Source organism: Pinus tabuliformis, chromosome 1_2 (genome assembly GCF_031772625.1).
Source record: "Pinus tabuliformis cultivar Carrire ecotype Pingquan chromosome 1_2, CPIR1, whole genome shotgun sequence".
Lineage (NCBI taxonomy): Eukaryota > Viridiplantae > Streptophyta > Pinopsida > Pinales > Pinaceae > Pinus > Pinus tabuliformis.
This window is the reverse complement of record NC_142298.1, coordinates 68,292,558-68,308,010: the sequence shown is the minus strand read 5'-3', so window position 1 is coordinate 68,308,010 and position 15,453 is coordinate 68,292,558. Positions and strand designations below refer to the sequence as shown.

General features: G+C 43.1%; 2 protein-coding genes across 2 annotated transcripts in view; one reads left to right on the top strand and one right to left on the bottom strand.

The window, feature by feature from the left end:
- Positions 1-15,453, top strand: part of LOC149204453 (B3 domain-containing protein Os01g0905400-like) — a 259,381-nt gene that overhangs the window by 139,454 nt on the left and 104,474 nt on the right. The gene's annotated exons all lie outside the window — the stretch shown is intronic.
- On the bottom strand, positions 8,632-10,005 carry LOC149204454 (uncharacterized). Its single transcript, XM_089397128.1, has one exon. The coding sequence runs from the start codon at positions 10,003-10,005 to the stop codon at positions 8,632-8,634; it is 1,374 nt and encodes a 457-aa protein (XP_089253254.1).

Sequence of the window (15,453 nt, the reverse complement as noted above, 5' to 3'; positions counted from 1 at the left end):
AACCCCATATCCTTCATGTCGAATTTAGAGTCAAGATTCTTCTTACAATATTTTATGAGCCTAGATGATCTTGTTAAAAGCAAGTAATCCACATATAATACTAGAATAAGTGGCTCATTCTCTACCATCAAATACTCCCTGCATCAACCTGCCTCTACGTTGCCTCTACGCTGCCTCTTTCTGCGTCAACCTGTTCCTGCTCTGCATCTTGTTGTCTTGCACTTTCGAAGGATGTTGATGCCCTCTCTCCCTTTCTCACTTGCAACTCTCCCTGTAATTCGATTTTCTCTTGCCGAACTTCGACCAGTGAGAAAATAGAACTTACCCGGGTAACTGAGTATTTGCCTCTGGTGTGTTCTTCAAGTGCCCATCAAGTCTCCTCTTATAATCCTCTTGTTGATCAATCAACGACCCATATTAGATTCTAATCAATGACTAGGATCATATTGACTTGATATCTGCCTTCTTCTAGAAGTTTCACCCATAGTTTAGATTAATACCCATTAATTATTTTAATTTCCTAAGTTTAGACTTAGGGTCCCATTAAAAATAATTAATTATTTTAATAAAATTGTTTCTGGGTGGAATTTCCCAAAACGATTTCTGGGTATTGGATAATACATGCGTCTAAGCCTCCCTGCAAAATTTGAGACTTAGAGCACATCCGATGCTACCAGAAGTCAACATCCCACAGTCAGAAATAATACTTTCCTTCAGTGCTCCTCCCCTGCCTTCGTCTCCTTGACTCCCTTATATGCCCAAAATTCACCGACTCCAAATCCTTCGGTTGTTGGTTTCTTACGTTCTAGCATCCTCTTTCGCTTTTAGAGTCGGCCACCTTCATGATGATGTGATGCGTAGGTTGAATTTATTTATTTAGTTTACTTAGGAGTTAACATTATTTTATTTAATTAAATTTTTAACTAAATTAGTTTTAAATAAATTACCTTTTTTAGAATTTAAATAAATTATTTTATTTATTTTAATCAAATTAAATTGTAAATTAAATAAATTTACTTCATAATTCATTATATTTTATATTTTCTTTTGATTAAGGATTATCATACATATATATGTATATAAGGGTGGTATACATATCAAGTACCTAATTTGATATATTCATTATATTTTGGTGAGATAGGAATTTATTTCGATAATCAATTCATTACCCTAACTTAGACATTTTCCAATATTAGCCAGTATGTATACTAGTGCAATACATGCGGTTCATGCATATGTAGCTATCATATGGATGCCCCGTATGCATGCTAATATTCACATTCTGTTTGTAATTGTAGGTGGGTCATTACACTCTCACCGATGGGAGGAGTTTGGTATAAGGGAAATCACTATGAATGATATGTGAATGATGGGATAGTGATTCCAAGAGCCCATTCACAGGAGAGACTCAAACAAGATTCCCAAGAGAGGATGGTCTTCTAAGGTGGCCCTGTAAGATAAGGAATAATAAATGTATGGGACCACAAAGAAGCCCAAGAGGACCCAAGCAAGGCCTAGGGTTTCGGGTGAAACTTCAAACAAAAGATCTAGAAAAAGCAAGGGAGAAGAAAAGGCTCAATGAAATTGAATTTCACTTGAGTTTAGTGCAATGACCCTTGAGGAAGCCACTAACCAAGGAAACCTAGGGACAAGAATGATATTGGAGCTAGGGCTTGAGATATTTCCAAATCTAGCCATGGAAAATTCTTCAAAACTTGTGAGGGCCTAGGGAAAATCCCAGCGCACATGCAGCTCAACTCGCTGTCACAATGGATAGCTCCAATGAATTTCACTTGATGCCCTAGGAGACCTCTAGGGTTAGGGCTTAGAGAAAGGAAAAAGAGGTGAAAAGAGATAATCTTTATGGTGATCACCAAGGATTAGATAAGTGCCTTTATTGGAAGAATGGAGTCAAGAATTCCATTTGATTTTAGATCTTTTGCTTCATCAAGGTGTCCAATATGCAACTTCGCTAGTCTAGTAGGTGTTAGTTAGGTTGCACAAGTAATTTACACTTCGTTTTGCAAAGATAGATGGAGTTTCAAGGTTGAATCTTCAAAGATACCCGTAGGAACATTCACCCTTATTTCCCAATGAGTAACACATGCAATAGATCAAAATATGCTAAGTGATTCAATATTTTCGCATTAATTTAGAGCCCAAGCAACATCATGATGCAATATTCCAAAAATTAGACATATAATGAAAAATTTCACATAAAAGAGAAACTTACTTGGAAAAAGAGTATATCCATCCATCATGTTTGCAAGAAAGAAGCTCCAAGATAGAATAGCAACAATCCAAACATCAAAATGCATTAAAGATCCTCCAATTCGTCCATCAATAGGTAGTGCCAATTTCTCAAGAAGAGAAATATACAAATCCAAGTGACGATGATCAATTAAATGATCCTTTCATCAATATATATGATCCTCTAAGGGATTTGATTTGCCTAATTAGGACTAATGATGCCCCTAATAATAAAATAATGTACAAAAAAGCATCCTTTGGTGACAAGCCCATCAAATAAGCCTCTCAAGAGCACCGAAATGGTAATAAAATAGCTAGGAGAGCCATTTGAAAGGCCTAGTGAAGTCCTTCATGTGCCAAAATGAGTGGAAGGGCTCCAAAAATAGTGAAGGGGATGGCCCCTTGATCTCCAAGCAAATGACCTGTGGTGCTCCCAAGTGGTTATTGGGGCACAAAATCATCCTCATGGGTCTCCAAGTGGACTGAAAAGGCCTGTATCCCATTTGCAAGGGTTGGAACAATGATGCAAGCCCCCCTTTTGTATCCCATGGTGAGACACAACCTTATATGGGCCCTGGACCATCTGCCAAGTGTGTGGTGTAAGTGTGTAGCCGACTGGGCAAGGTGGTCCATGTGCATCATCATCATCAAACAAGTGGAACACGAGCGAGCAATGAATGGTTTTAAAGGATCCCATGGCATGGCAATCTTCTCTCTACTATAGTGGAAGCCCATGGCTCTCAATGCACACCCTACAAATGCCGATAAGACCATTTAGACGGCTTGGACCCCATATAGGGAGACCAAACCCCCAAGATGAAGACCCACTTGCAATCCTATATAAGATCCAATGTGTCTCCTGACCTTCCAATATAACAAATCATTAGTGTAATTGAACAAATGGGCTTACAAATCATGGAACCAAATGGGCACTTCATAGTGTCATGCCCTTCCATAATGGGCTTTAGAGTGTACAAGTGTCTACATGTTCAAGAGGGAGGTTAATCAAGGACCCTATTAGGTGGTTTCAACCTTTAAAGGAGTGACAGGTCCATGGTACATCCATCCTATGGTTGGTGGCATGTGATATAAATTATAATGATGGAACAGAGTGGGGCATCAAGGGAAGACTCCAAGCCACATGCCATGGAACAAGGGTAGCTATGATGAGGAAAACCCACTCTTGGGTGTATCGATGTAGGAGGGAGAAATCGTGGTATATGAGTTACCCCAACCTTTGTTTTTCCACCCTTCTTCATAAATCTTTTTCCTTTTATTGATTTTTCTTTTATAACTGCTCAGGGCTCTAGGGTATGAGAACATGATGTGATTGATATAACATGAATACCCTCTTAAGGTTGAGTGGTTCATCGGTTCTGTTAGCACTTAGTAATTTTCTGAGGTTGCAGAAGAAAATCACCAAGGTAACCACAATCCAACTTTGGAAGTTGGGATCTAGCCCTGCCTGCTTCAGAGAGGGCTCTCTCTGTAAGATTTAACTTTGTTTGGTTGAATATTACGCTAGTTCTGAAGTTTAGGGTTTGATTTGTATTTGAGTGGTTGGTTGATAACTTAGATTTCCATTGGGCTATGGAGTTTGTTACATAAAATACAAATTAACTATAGTATCTACAGATAGATCTCACAAGGCAAGGTAGCCAAACCGACTGGATTCTTTAAAGTTTGTGAAATGGAGAAGAAGAACAGAATAAGGTTCACTTTAAAATATAGAGCATTGTTACCTAAATTCTATATTTAAAGATCAGAAGAAAACATAGAAATTATTTGTAGCCGGGTGTAAAGTGTAGATTTAAACAAATTTTGCCCTTTCTTTATCTATTGAATAATTTAGATTTGAAAACAAATATGTGCTTTTTTTTTCTAAGTAAGATGAATTCTATTAACAAAGTAAGGAGGTACAATTACATTGAGACCGAAGTCAAGACTCTGCTCTGAAGAGAGGCAGAACTGTCAAGAAAAGCAGGTGAGAAGACTGACTGTAGGCAGTGAGTTCATAGTTGAGATGGATTTCAGGACCCACGCAGGGGACCGGGTTGATATTCTCTTGATACTACATAATTAACAAAAAAGACAAAAAACACAGGAAAACCACAAAACTATTTGCATTACAAACTTGCCCAGTGGTAAAGGTCGCATAACATGAAGACGAAGCCGGGGAAAGCGCACTAGTCATCTGGAGGCTCTTCCTCGATACGGCACCAACCATACTCTGGAAAATCCCTTGCTTGAGCCACGTTCTGATCGGAGGGACCAGGGTCAACCGGCACCATCACCGCATCCTGAGCGCTGCAAACCTGTACATTCAAATCCTGCCGAGGCGCATTTCCAATTCCCAACTGGAGGGAAGAAGAAGGAGTAGAGACTGCCCCCGAACCTCCCGGATGAGATCCAGAGTCCTCTGTCTGATCAGTCTCATGGAAGACCACCGAGATATGAGCCGTTATCCTAGGGCGATTCAGAGAGCTGTTAAAAGAGAAAATTGCAGAGCCAGACGAGGAAGGAAGCCCAGGGTGATATCTAGAGGAATGGAGCCGCCCTCTCCCACTGCGGGTGCTGGGGTAGCGGCCTGCAAACAGCTCACTAGAGAGGGAAGGCGAATCAGAGGACGAGCTGGTAGGCGCACGCCGGGGCTGGCCTCTTCGGCACCCCATTCTTTGGCGAAGACGAGGCATCTGATAGGGAGCAGCAGTGGGATGCCGGTAAGGCAGAGCAACAGCCAGGTAGATAGAGCAACAGAGACACCAAGACCAGGAAGGGAGCCCGCGGATCCCCTTCACCGAAAAAACAGAACTGAGCGCTGAATTATCCTTTCCAAGCAAAGTTCGAGAGGCCTTAGGAATGACAGGGCCGACCACCCACCACCCGAAACCATAGACGAGGCCTGAGACCAGATAACGAATCGACGAGACAAAGGCTACGAAACAACAGCTCGAAACCCACAACCCGAAACCAGAGACAAGGCCTGAGACCGGATAATGAAACGACGAGTCAAAGACAATGAAACAACAGCTCGAAACCCAGGAGAGGAACGAGAGGGACAACAGGAGCCGTTCCGCCAGGAGGGCCGAGCCAAGCACCAGAGAAACTTTCCCCCGCAAGTGCCGAGAGACCTCAGGAATAACAGAGCTTACCTCAAACAGCCTAAAATCAGAAATGAGGCCAGAGGCGAGGGAATGAACCAAGTGAAACAGCATAAGTGACTTCATCGCATACCCGAGACATTGCCTAGCCTTAACCTTTTCTGGCATGCATCGAGATGCTCCATCCATTACTATAGCATTGAAGAACGTCGCCTTCTGATGCAGGCCGGAGCATGCAGAGGGAGGAACCATCACTGTAGACATGAAGTATGAACCAGAGCCACTGGAATTAGAGCCATTTAACCTTGCACTGCGCGCATGCCAAGAGCTAACCACCTTACCTGTATTAAATTCTTTGTACTGGGTGGGCAGGTGTCGATCTGCCTCGCCCCACCCCTGTCTCTTCATAGTTAATGCCACCTCAAACACCCGCATCCGGGAGGGCTACATCCCTTTGGACCAGAATTTTGCATTCCTGTTCTTGATCATGTTTCTGAATGATGTCTAGAGTCCTTGTGAGTAGAGTGTGCTCAGTTTCCACTCCCAAATTGGCAAGAAGATCAGCGACCTTGTTGCCTTCCCTCTTAACATGATTGAAGATGATGGCTCGATTGTTGTGGAGCAGTTGTTCTATGGCATCCAATCTGGCTTCGAGTCTCCAACTATTGGCAATTTTCCTCGCATGAGTCCCATTTAGAAGCTGTTTAGCCATGTTGATGAGGATTTGGGAATCACCTTCGATTTCCAGGGGATGGAAGTTGTGTATCCGAGAAAGGAGAAGTCCTTGCCAGAGACCCTCCAATTCAGCCGAGTTGTTAGTATCCCATCCTATGTTCCCAAAGTATATGAGGAGAGGCGAACCTTCATGATTTTTGAATATGCCATCGAATCCTGCGTTTCCAGGGTTACCCTTTGAAGCGCCATCAAAGTTGAGCTTGAAAGTGTACTTTGGGGGGGCGTCCATGAGTCCTTTTTGATGTTGATACGCTCTGAGGGGACTTGATTTTGAGTTCCCTGTGGGAGTTGCATGTTCCAGTTTGCCCAAATGGCCTTCTCATTTGCAAGAGAGGGAAAGTCGTCCGGAGACCAAGTGCGAAGCGCCAAGGTCTCTTTTAGATTGAGACAGAAGTTGCCCCAGATGATCTCTAACGGAGTACTTTGATCTTTGAATATGCACTTGTTCCTCTCTTTCCAGATGGACCAGAGGAGGAGTCCAAGAATCATTCTCCATAATTGGTTGAGAATTTCACTTTTGTAAGGGTTTTGTTGCCACTGGCGTATGGAGTTGGTGATGTCATCAGACACTCTGCATCTTCTTTGACATCGAAAGCTGGCCTTCTCCCACAGTTGGTTGGCAAGGGAACATGAGTCTAGAAGGTGTTGGATCGTTTCCTCCTGAGAGTTACAATTGACACAAATAGAGGGCCCATGAAAGTTTCTTCGTCTAAGATTGTCCCAAGTGAGGATTTTTCAGTGCCCAACCAGCCAGAGGAAAAGAGAGACTTTGGGCCAAGTGCCTGGAGACCAGATTCTACTCCAGATGGGATCCAGGGGCGCCGAATCTGTGCAAATGATTTTATAGGCCTCTTTGGTGGTGAAGGTTCCTCTAGGCGAGTAACCCCATCGTAGAATATCCCTGCCCTCGGAGTATCTAATTCGTCGATTTTGGAGCTCCCTCTCCAGGTCCTTCTTAGTTTGGTGATCCGCGTTCTCAATTATCCTATCACTTTGCTTCCATTGTCTATACCCTTGATCTGTCTCCTGAGTCCAATGCTGTCGGACCTCTTCCTGTTGCTGCTCCTCCTAGGAGTGGTCTGGAGGCTGTCCTAGGATGCTGTTGAGCTTTGGTAGCTGGTTCCAAGCATCCATCCAAAACAGAGCTGATCTGCCATTTCTTACTTCCTAGAAACTGTGTTGCTGGATCAACAAGAAATGTTGTTTAGCAGCATTCCATATGAGTGAACCTTTTTCAGTGGGAGTGAATCTAATGAGCTCTTCCTGTGGTCTATGATTGGCGTATTTGGCCGTCCAAATGGCTGCCCATGGCTTGTTGGGAGCAGAGAGCCATTGCCACCAGATTTTTGCGCACATGATAGCATTGTTGTGACTGGGATCCCTCAAACCGATACCCCCTTTTTCTTTAGGCTTACAAGCTGTAGTCCATTTTACCAAGGCCCATTTGCGATTTGTACCTGTTGCACCCCAAAGGAAGTTGCGCTGTAGAGCCTTTATTTTTTTAATAACCCATTTGGGCACTGCAAGGATTGAGAATAGGTAGAGCGGCATTGCCTGTAGAACAGCTTTGATTAGCACCAATCGACTAGCTATATTCAGAGTTCTGTGAGTCCATAGATTGAGACGTGATTCAAGTTTCTCAAGAAGCATATGCCAGGAGGCATGCTTGAGGGCAGAATCAATAAGGGGGGCTCTGAGGTATTTAGAAGGTAGAGAGTCTATGGAAAAACCCAGGATTCGAGCTATGGCGTGTTGGGTAACAGGGGGAGTGTGAAAGAAGAAGATCTGTGATTTAGCCTTGTTGATACTAGTTCCTGAAGCCTCAGAGAAGTCATTCAGAAGGGATTTGAACAGAGACGCTTCCTGAACCGAAGGGTATCCAAAAAGCATGTTGTCATCAACGAACTGTTGATGAGTGATTGCAGGTGAGTTGTGAATGGATAGACCTTTGAGCTGCTGGGAGAGGAGGGCTTGTTTGATGTGGCGACCCAAGCCTCTGCCATTAGCACGAAAAGGAATGGGGAGAGAGGATCTCCTTGCCTAATTCCTCTGGAGGGACTGAAAGGACGGGATGGGATGCCATTTATGAGGATAGAGAAGAAAGTTGAAGATATTAGGTTCAGAATCCATCGTACCCACATTGGAGAAAATCCAAAAGCAGTTAACATTTTTTGTATATATGTCCAACTAAGCTTATCAAAAGCTTTTGAGAGGTCAAGCTTGAGAATCATACCTACCTGTTTGGAGTGCTTGAGGGAATGTATGATTTCATGCATGAGGATAATGCCGTCCAAAATCTGTCTTCCTTCCACGTAGCCCGATTGTTCAGGCGAAATGAGCAGGGGCAGTAGCGGCTTTAACCTGTTGGCAATGACCTTAGATATCACTTTGTAAATTACATTGCAGAGAGCGATTGGATGAAATTTGTCCGGAGTACTAGTGCTTTCTTCTTTTGGGACAAGCGCAATGAAGGTTGAATTGAGAGAGGGAAAAAGCCAATGAAGAGTACACGATTCCTCCACCACTAGCCAGACCTCTTCTTTTATCAGCTCCCAGAAAGTGTGGAAGAACGTAGTAGTAAAGCCGTCCGGGCAGGGGCTTTGCCCTCCTTGAGCTGGTTCATTGCTGCATCCACCTCCTGTGGCGAAATTGGGCGCAAAAGGAGTTCATTGTGTTCTTCTGTAATAATTTTCGGCACATTTTGAATGATTTTTTCTATAGCAGGCCGTCTATCTGTTTGGGGCTCTTGATGAACCTGCTGGAAGTGTCTTATGAACTCCTGCTCAATCTCTGCATGATTTTCCACTCTTTCCCCTCCTGGTTTCTGAATGAAAGAGATGGTGTTGTGCATTCTTCTCTGAATTGTGGTTCGGTGGAAGAATTTGGTGTTCCTTTCTCCTTCTTTCAGCCATCTAATCCTGGATTTCTGCCTCCACAGTATTTCCTCCTGCTTCCTCCTCTCCTCCAATTGATTGTGAATGCGTTGTTCCTGTGCCAAGGTCCCTTCTTTGTATCCCTCTGTGATTATTTGTTGCTGGAGCTCTCTCATTTCCTTGTTTAGATCCTGTTGCGCTTGAAAAATATTGCCGAAAGTCTCTTTATTCCAACGCTTGATTTGGGATTTAAGAAATTTGAGTTTCTGTTGAAACTGAAACATTTTTGAGCCCTCTGGCTGAGGGAAGTTGTTCCATGTAGATCTGATGAGGTCTTTGAAGGCGGGATGGGAGAGCCAGAACGCTTCGAAGCGAAATGGTCGCCTAGTGGCATTGCCCGGTCTTTGCCACTGGAGGGAGATAGGCCAATGATCAGAACCTGAGTAAGGGAGAATTGATGCCGCTATGTCGCCTCCAAGATGCACCGCGTTGTCAGAAATGAGGAATCTGTCTAGTTTGGATGCGATTTGTTGCCTCCCACTCCTGCGATTACTCCAAGTGTGCGTGCCGTTGCAAAATTGCATATCAATTAATAAATTGTTTTGGATGAATTCTTTGAAGTGGGAATTTTCCTGCTCCAGCCTAGCTCGGCCTCCTTGCTTTTCCTCTAGCCTAGTTATCATGTTGAAGTCTCCCCCAATGATCCAAAGAGGGTGGACTCTATTAAGATTGAGCGCTTCTATAGTGTTTAGTAAAGCAATTTTGTTGCCTGCTTCCTGTGGGAAGTAAACGTTGGTAAGATGGCCATGGATGTTGGTGCCGATAATGTGGAAAGTGGCCTGGATAATGTGATGAGAAGCATGAATGTCTGAAAGTGTTATCGCTTGCGTGTTCCAGGCAATAGCTAGTCCACCTGAGGCACCTGAGGCATCCACTGCTACCGAGTGACAACCTGGCCATGCCCTAGAGAGAATGTTTCCAAGAGTGATACTGTTACATTTCGTTTCTTGAAGAAAGAAAATCTGTGGCTGCTCCTGCTTTATCATGTTTTTTATCAATCTGAGTTTCCCTGGGCTATTGAGCCCTCTTAAATTCCATGAAGTGAGCTTCATGATTCACTACTAGTGGTGGGCTTGTAGTACTTAGTCAGCTTAGCATATCTGCCTGAGTCCACCAGGATTTTCCCTATTGCAATAGTTCGTTGAAGATCTGTTCTTCTCCCCCGCTTTTTGGAGTCTTTAGGGAGAAAGCCGCCATCCCAATGACTGCCTGGCTGAATGCCTAATTGTTGTTGCTGGTAAGCCCTGGAGATGATGACTTCCAGTGTGCTAATCTGGTGCTCTGGAATCTTGTCATAGTCCTTCTTTCTGCAGGCTTGTTCAAGCTCGAGAATGTCAAGTCCTCCTAAATCAATACTCTCAGGTTCTTCGTCCATTTGTTGCACCTGACTCTTTTCATCTGAAATGATTGCTAAGCTCAAGGTCTGACTGGGAACACCGTCAACATCCATTTCTTTTGCTTTCCAATCCGAGACCTTGCTGGCCTCCTTAGGGGTACCATTGGTATCATTAGGGGGGCGAGGGATGGGAGAGGAACCAGAGGGAGGAGGGATTGCGGAGGATGTGTAAAGCGTAGGGTTGGGCATCGAGTGCAGAGGTTGATCTTCTGAGGTTTTAGCAAGAACCTCAAAGCTGTTGCTTGTTGAAGGAAAGGAGGCAGCGTCCTGCTGGGGTTTCTTCCCTGAGGAGGGTTTCTTGTGCGCTCTTTTGCGATTTGCTACTTTGGTGAAGCCATCTTGGCCCAGCTTGTCTGAGGGATCAGATGTTTGGGGTTTGGCATTTAGAGGGCAGTCCCTAAAAAGATGCCCAAGAGCATGACACTTACGACAGCGAAAGGGTACATGTTCATAATCCAAGGGTTGAATCCATTCATAGTCATCATGGAAGAGACTTACCGAGTCCGGGAGGGCCATGTCCAGGCGCATGAAGACGCAAATACGGGCGTAGGAGGTGTATCTGCACAGCTTCGTCTCTTCTGCCGATTTTATGAACTCCCCCAGCCCATTTCCAATGTCTTTGAGCGAATCTTCATCCCAGTATTCCGCTGGAAGCGAGTACATCCTGATCCACACTGGTGCCCAGCTGAGGTCCTCCTTGTCCGGGTTAAATCTCTCCACCCATTCTCTTAAGTACAAGCCCGCGGAGTTGAAGAAGTAGGGCCCTTCATCCATGATTCGATTCCTGTCTTCAATGCAAATGAAGATCGCAGTAAAGAACCCCTTCGGTCCTAGCTGCAGGGTGACATGGCCCTTAGGTTTCCATTTGGCAGAGATCCATCCTTGCAAAGCTTTTTCTGTCGGCCAGAATCCAATAAATTTTCCAATGAGCGCATGGTCCTTCATATACTGGATTTGCCCATTGATTCTATGGCTGGGAAGTTCTATCTTGGGCCTTTCAGCTACTATGGGTTTGCATGTCTTCGAGGTGATCTTGGGCATTTCCTCTGGCTCTGCTTTCCCATCTGGTCTCTCTTTGCGTTCGTCTGACTGGCTAGTGGAAGCATTTGTCTTATCTTGCAATGGGGACTCGCTAATGACCGCGTCTTCTTGTTCTGGCCCAGAGGGCAAAGTCCGTGGTTGCACTGGAGGCTCACGATTGGAGATGGGGGAGGGCTTTGAAAGTTTGAAGCCCCCCTGGGGGAGATCCATTGCCGCGCTGATTAACCAAGGGTATGCTGTTGCACTTTGGTAGGCGGTCGTCCTGAGGAGGCAGGGAGTAAGCTGTCTGCGCTGTCGCAGAGAATCTCAGAACCCTAGTTGCAAAGCGTCCCAAACATTTCACAAATATGTGTTTTAAACAGAGAAGTATAAACACATAAAATAGATAGATGTACTTCACCAACAACTTGACACATGAATCCTGTGAAAGAGATTTTGTATTACTTGGAAAATCTGTTGATGCTTCAGAAAAATGTATAATAGAGTTTCTTCGTACAAAAACCAACCTGTACTACTTCAACAATTGAAGTATTTATAACTAATTTACAAAAAATACCTTATCAGAATGACGAGTATCTACAAAATAATAGCACTGAATTAAGCTAACTTATTACAATGAAATTAGGGAAATCGAACTGTTTGAAGTGGTGGCACTGAAATGAAGGAACAACTGGCTATTTGGCGCTGAAAAACTGTATGTGCTGTAACGCTGAGCTGTGCCACTGAAATTACCCTTTACTCTAGTAACTCACAGAGTTTATCCCAACGTTGTTCGCTTGGGATATTCATCTTCATTAACTTCTTGTATACTTTTTCAACTTCAGTATACCTGGAAAATGTTGGTCGGGTGATGAACAAGTTCGGAATTGCATACTGAATGTCAAGATCATATGATAGTGCTTCCAGGAACGCCTTTCCTATCATGCTGAGTCTTCCGGTTGTAACTTTTGAGCTATCTCTTGCCTTGTTCATAATCTGCTCACTGTAATCTGGCCACGTGTTGAGCTTGTCGTTAATCACTAACAGGTTTGGAAGTCCCTTCTTGTAGAGAGGCTCCAGCTTGGCAAAGAATCTTTGTATACCTGTGTTCATGTTTGACCCTTCTCTTCAAGTTGTCTCATCAGATTCCTTTTAGTCAGCACCTTTCTGACTTCCAAAATTGTTTCAGTCCTGTCTTCAATTTCTAATTCTTCCAGTTCTTGACTATTCTTGGAATTTAGAAATTTGATAAGCTCAATGGCTTCATTTGGTTTATCTCCTAGCTACTTTCTAACTTGCTCAATGGCTTCATTCGACCTTTCAATAAGCTCCTATTGTTCAAAAATGATTTGGATTGAAGGCCAAATTTCTCCCATGTCTTCATTAATCCTTTTCCAAATATTTTCCTTCACCTGTGCCAATGTATTGCCCATGGCACAGTCTTTTTCCATTTTCTGTAATCTTTGGGACAATGTCTGGGACTTTTGTGTTTCTATCAAGTAAGCATTTTCAAACCTTGTACTCTGCTCCTGTAAAATCTTTATCTCCAACTTTAGTTTCTTTAGCTCTTCTTCCTGTATTGACATATTTTCCATAGATTGAGCTAACTTTACTGAGTCATCCACAACTGATGTGGGAAGCACTGTTGAAGATGATGTTCCTGTTGTAGTGGTTGCTGTAGAGACACCTATTTGCAGTAGAGATGCAATAGGAACTGCATCGAGAGGAACAACTGCAAGTTGTGAATTCTATTCCTTTTCCTTTATTAGCTTGTCCATTTCTGCTTCCATTGCTTTGATCTGGGCACCTTGTTCCACTAAAAGCTTCAACATTTCTTCCTTTTGTAGCTTTGTCTCTCCAAGTTCCTTGGCCTGGGGGTCTTCTGTTGCTGGCAACTTCAATTTCTTTTTTAATGCTGCAATGTCAACATTCTTTTTTCTGATTATCTCCTTCATAGATTTTTCTTTATCTAGATTGAGTCCGACTTTGACCACCATCTCCTCCAAGTATTTGATTTTGGTATCTTTGGCAAGTGAGGATATTTTCTCCAATTTGAGTTGAGACTGCACATTATTTAGAGTAAGCTGTAGTTTTGAGGCAGTGATAGCAGTCTGTGTGAAAGTAGAATACACCATCTCTCCTACTTGCTTGTGCATATCTATTTGATCCAAAGGATGGACATCCTTTGCCTCAAATTCAAAAGTGGTTTGTTTGAAATCTGCTGCTGACTTTGGTTGAGGGACCTGGGCCTGCAAGAATGCCATATGCATTCTTCCCTTCTTTGTATCATATGTTGAGATGAGTTTGTGCTGAATGGAGGAGGATTGCTTTATGAACTGAGTTGATATGTTATCATGAATGGCCTCATTCCTCTACTTAATCTCCTTGTATCTCTGAAAAATGTCCAATTGTCTCTGCTCTGTAGATGTTTCTGGTGTCTGAGGGACAGTAGCTAGAATCTCTTTAGTAACTGAGGAAGATGATGGAGATTCTGTAGTACCACTGTCCAACTTGAAAGTCTTCAAACCTGAGAGTACAATAGTGCCTTGTGTGTCCTCCAGTGATGGAAATTCTATTTTAGAACCTGAGCCTGCTTTAAGCTTCTTAGTATATATTTTGAATTCCTTGGATGAGACTTCGGTGACTGGAGAATCATCCTCTCTTGCTCTCTTATCTGTTTTCTCTTTGGGTATGGGAGTCTCTGAAGCTATCCTGGAAAGTACCTGCTCCTCGGCCTCCTGCAATGTATTTTCCACCCAAGTGTGCTGGTTCATATACTTTTCTATTTCAGGCCTCTGAGTATGCACATATGGTGTAGTTTTTTGTTCCACTCTCAACTTGGAAATTACCCCAAAGGGGTCATAAGACCAAGTGAAACTGAGAGGAAAGTTCATTTGTTTCAGTAGGAGGTCTTCTTCCTCTCCTACTGCTTTACTGTTGCAGATGAAGGGTCCTACTTGTGTCTTGATTCTGAACTGTGATTTCTTCTTGGCTGCCACGAAATGGATGTTATCAGAATGAATTATTTTCCTGATGTATTCCAAGGCAAATATCCTCATTGGAAAATATTTGGGCAGTTTGTATGGTGGAAGCTCTGAACCATACACTCTAATCTCTGTGAATGATTGGTAAAGGTACCAATCCCTTGTTTTGACCTGTTCACTGAGCTGCAGAACCTTCTGAATGTCTTCATTGATCCTTGGAACCTGCTGGCCACTTAACAAACAAGTGGTTGGATACACAAATTGGTCTATGAACTCTGAGAAGCTAAATTCCTGTGATTGTTTTTTGGTTAAAGAAGTCCAAAAAACAACTGACTGTGGCTCTCCTTGTTGATCAAGTTTCTGCATTGAGAATGGAAACTTATATGTTTGGAAAAACATAAACATATACATAAGAATTGATGAATATCTGAACATTCCTTCAGTTAAAAACTGAAGGAATTGTTCATGAATTACATTTGATAAGAAGTGACCATAGTCAAAAGTGACTGATGGTCCTTCTTCTGAAGAAAGGGTGGACAGAAAGCCTAGAATAGGCTCATCTACCCACTCATCTGAATAATAACCAAGAATGGATGACAAAACATAAATAATCTGTCTTGTCCTTTGAGGGAACATAGAAGAGGGATATGGGGGATTTTTCTTAGGGAGTTGAGAGTCTTCAAGGAGGAAGATTTCAAAGATGGCAGCTCTCTAGGGGAAAGTTAATTTCTAGTAAATTTCTCTGAGAGCTTCAATGGAGAAAGGGGAGAGGGAATCACAGTGGGGAACCTGCAACATTTGATTTATGTTGTCAGCTGTGATGGTGAAGAGAATTTCACCATTTGGGGAGATAATTGCCCTCTTGCTTGCAAGGTAAGAGGCTTGGCATCTTAGAAAGAACTCTAGAAAATGATAGGATTGGGGAACAACAAACAGAGGGAGTTTGGATTGCCAGAGGTGTATCTCATCAGATTGGTCAAGGAAATTATCCCGAAACCAGTAGCGTAATTCGAAAAAGGTCGAATTCACACTGT

Bases quoted from the DNA above. Each gene is read 5' to 3' on its own strand.
- LOC149204454 (XM_089397128.1), bottom strand. From the start codon at position 10,005: ATGATAAAGCAGGAGCAGCCACAGATTTTCTTTCTTCAAGAAACGAAA.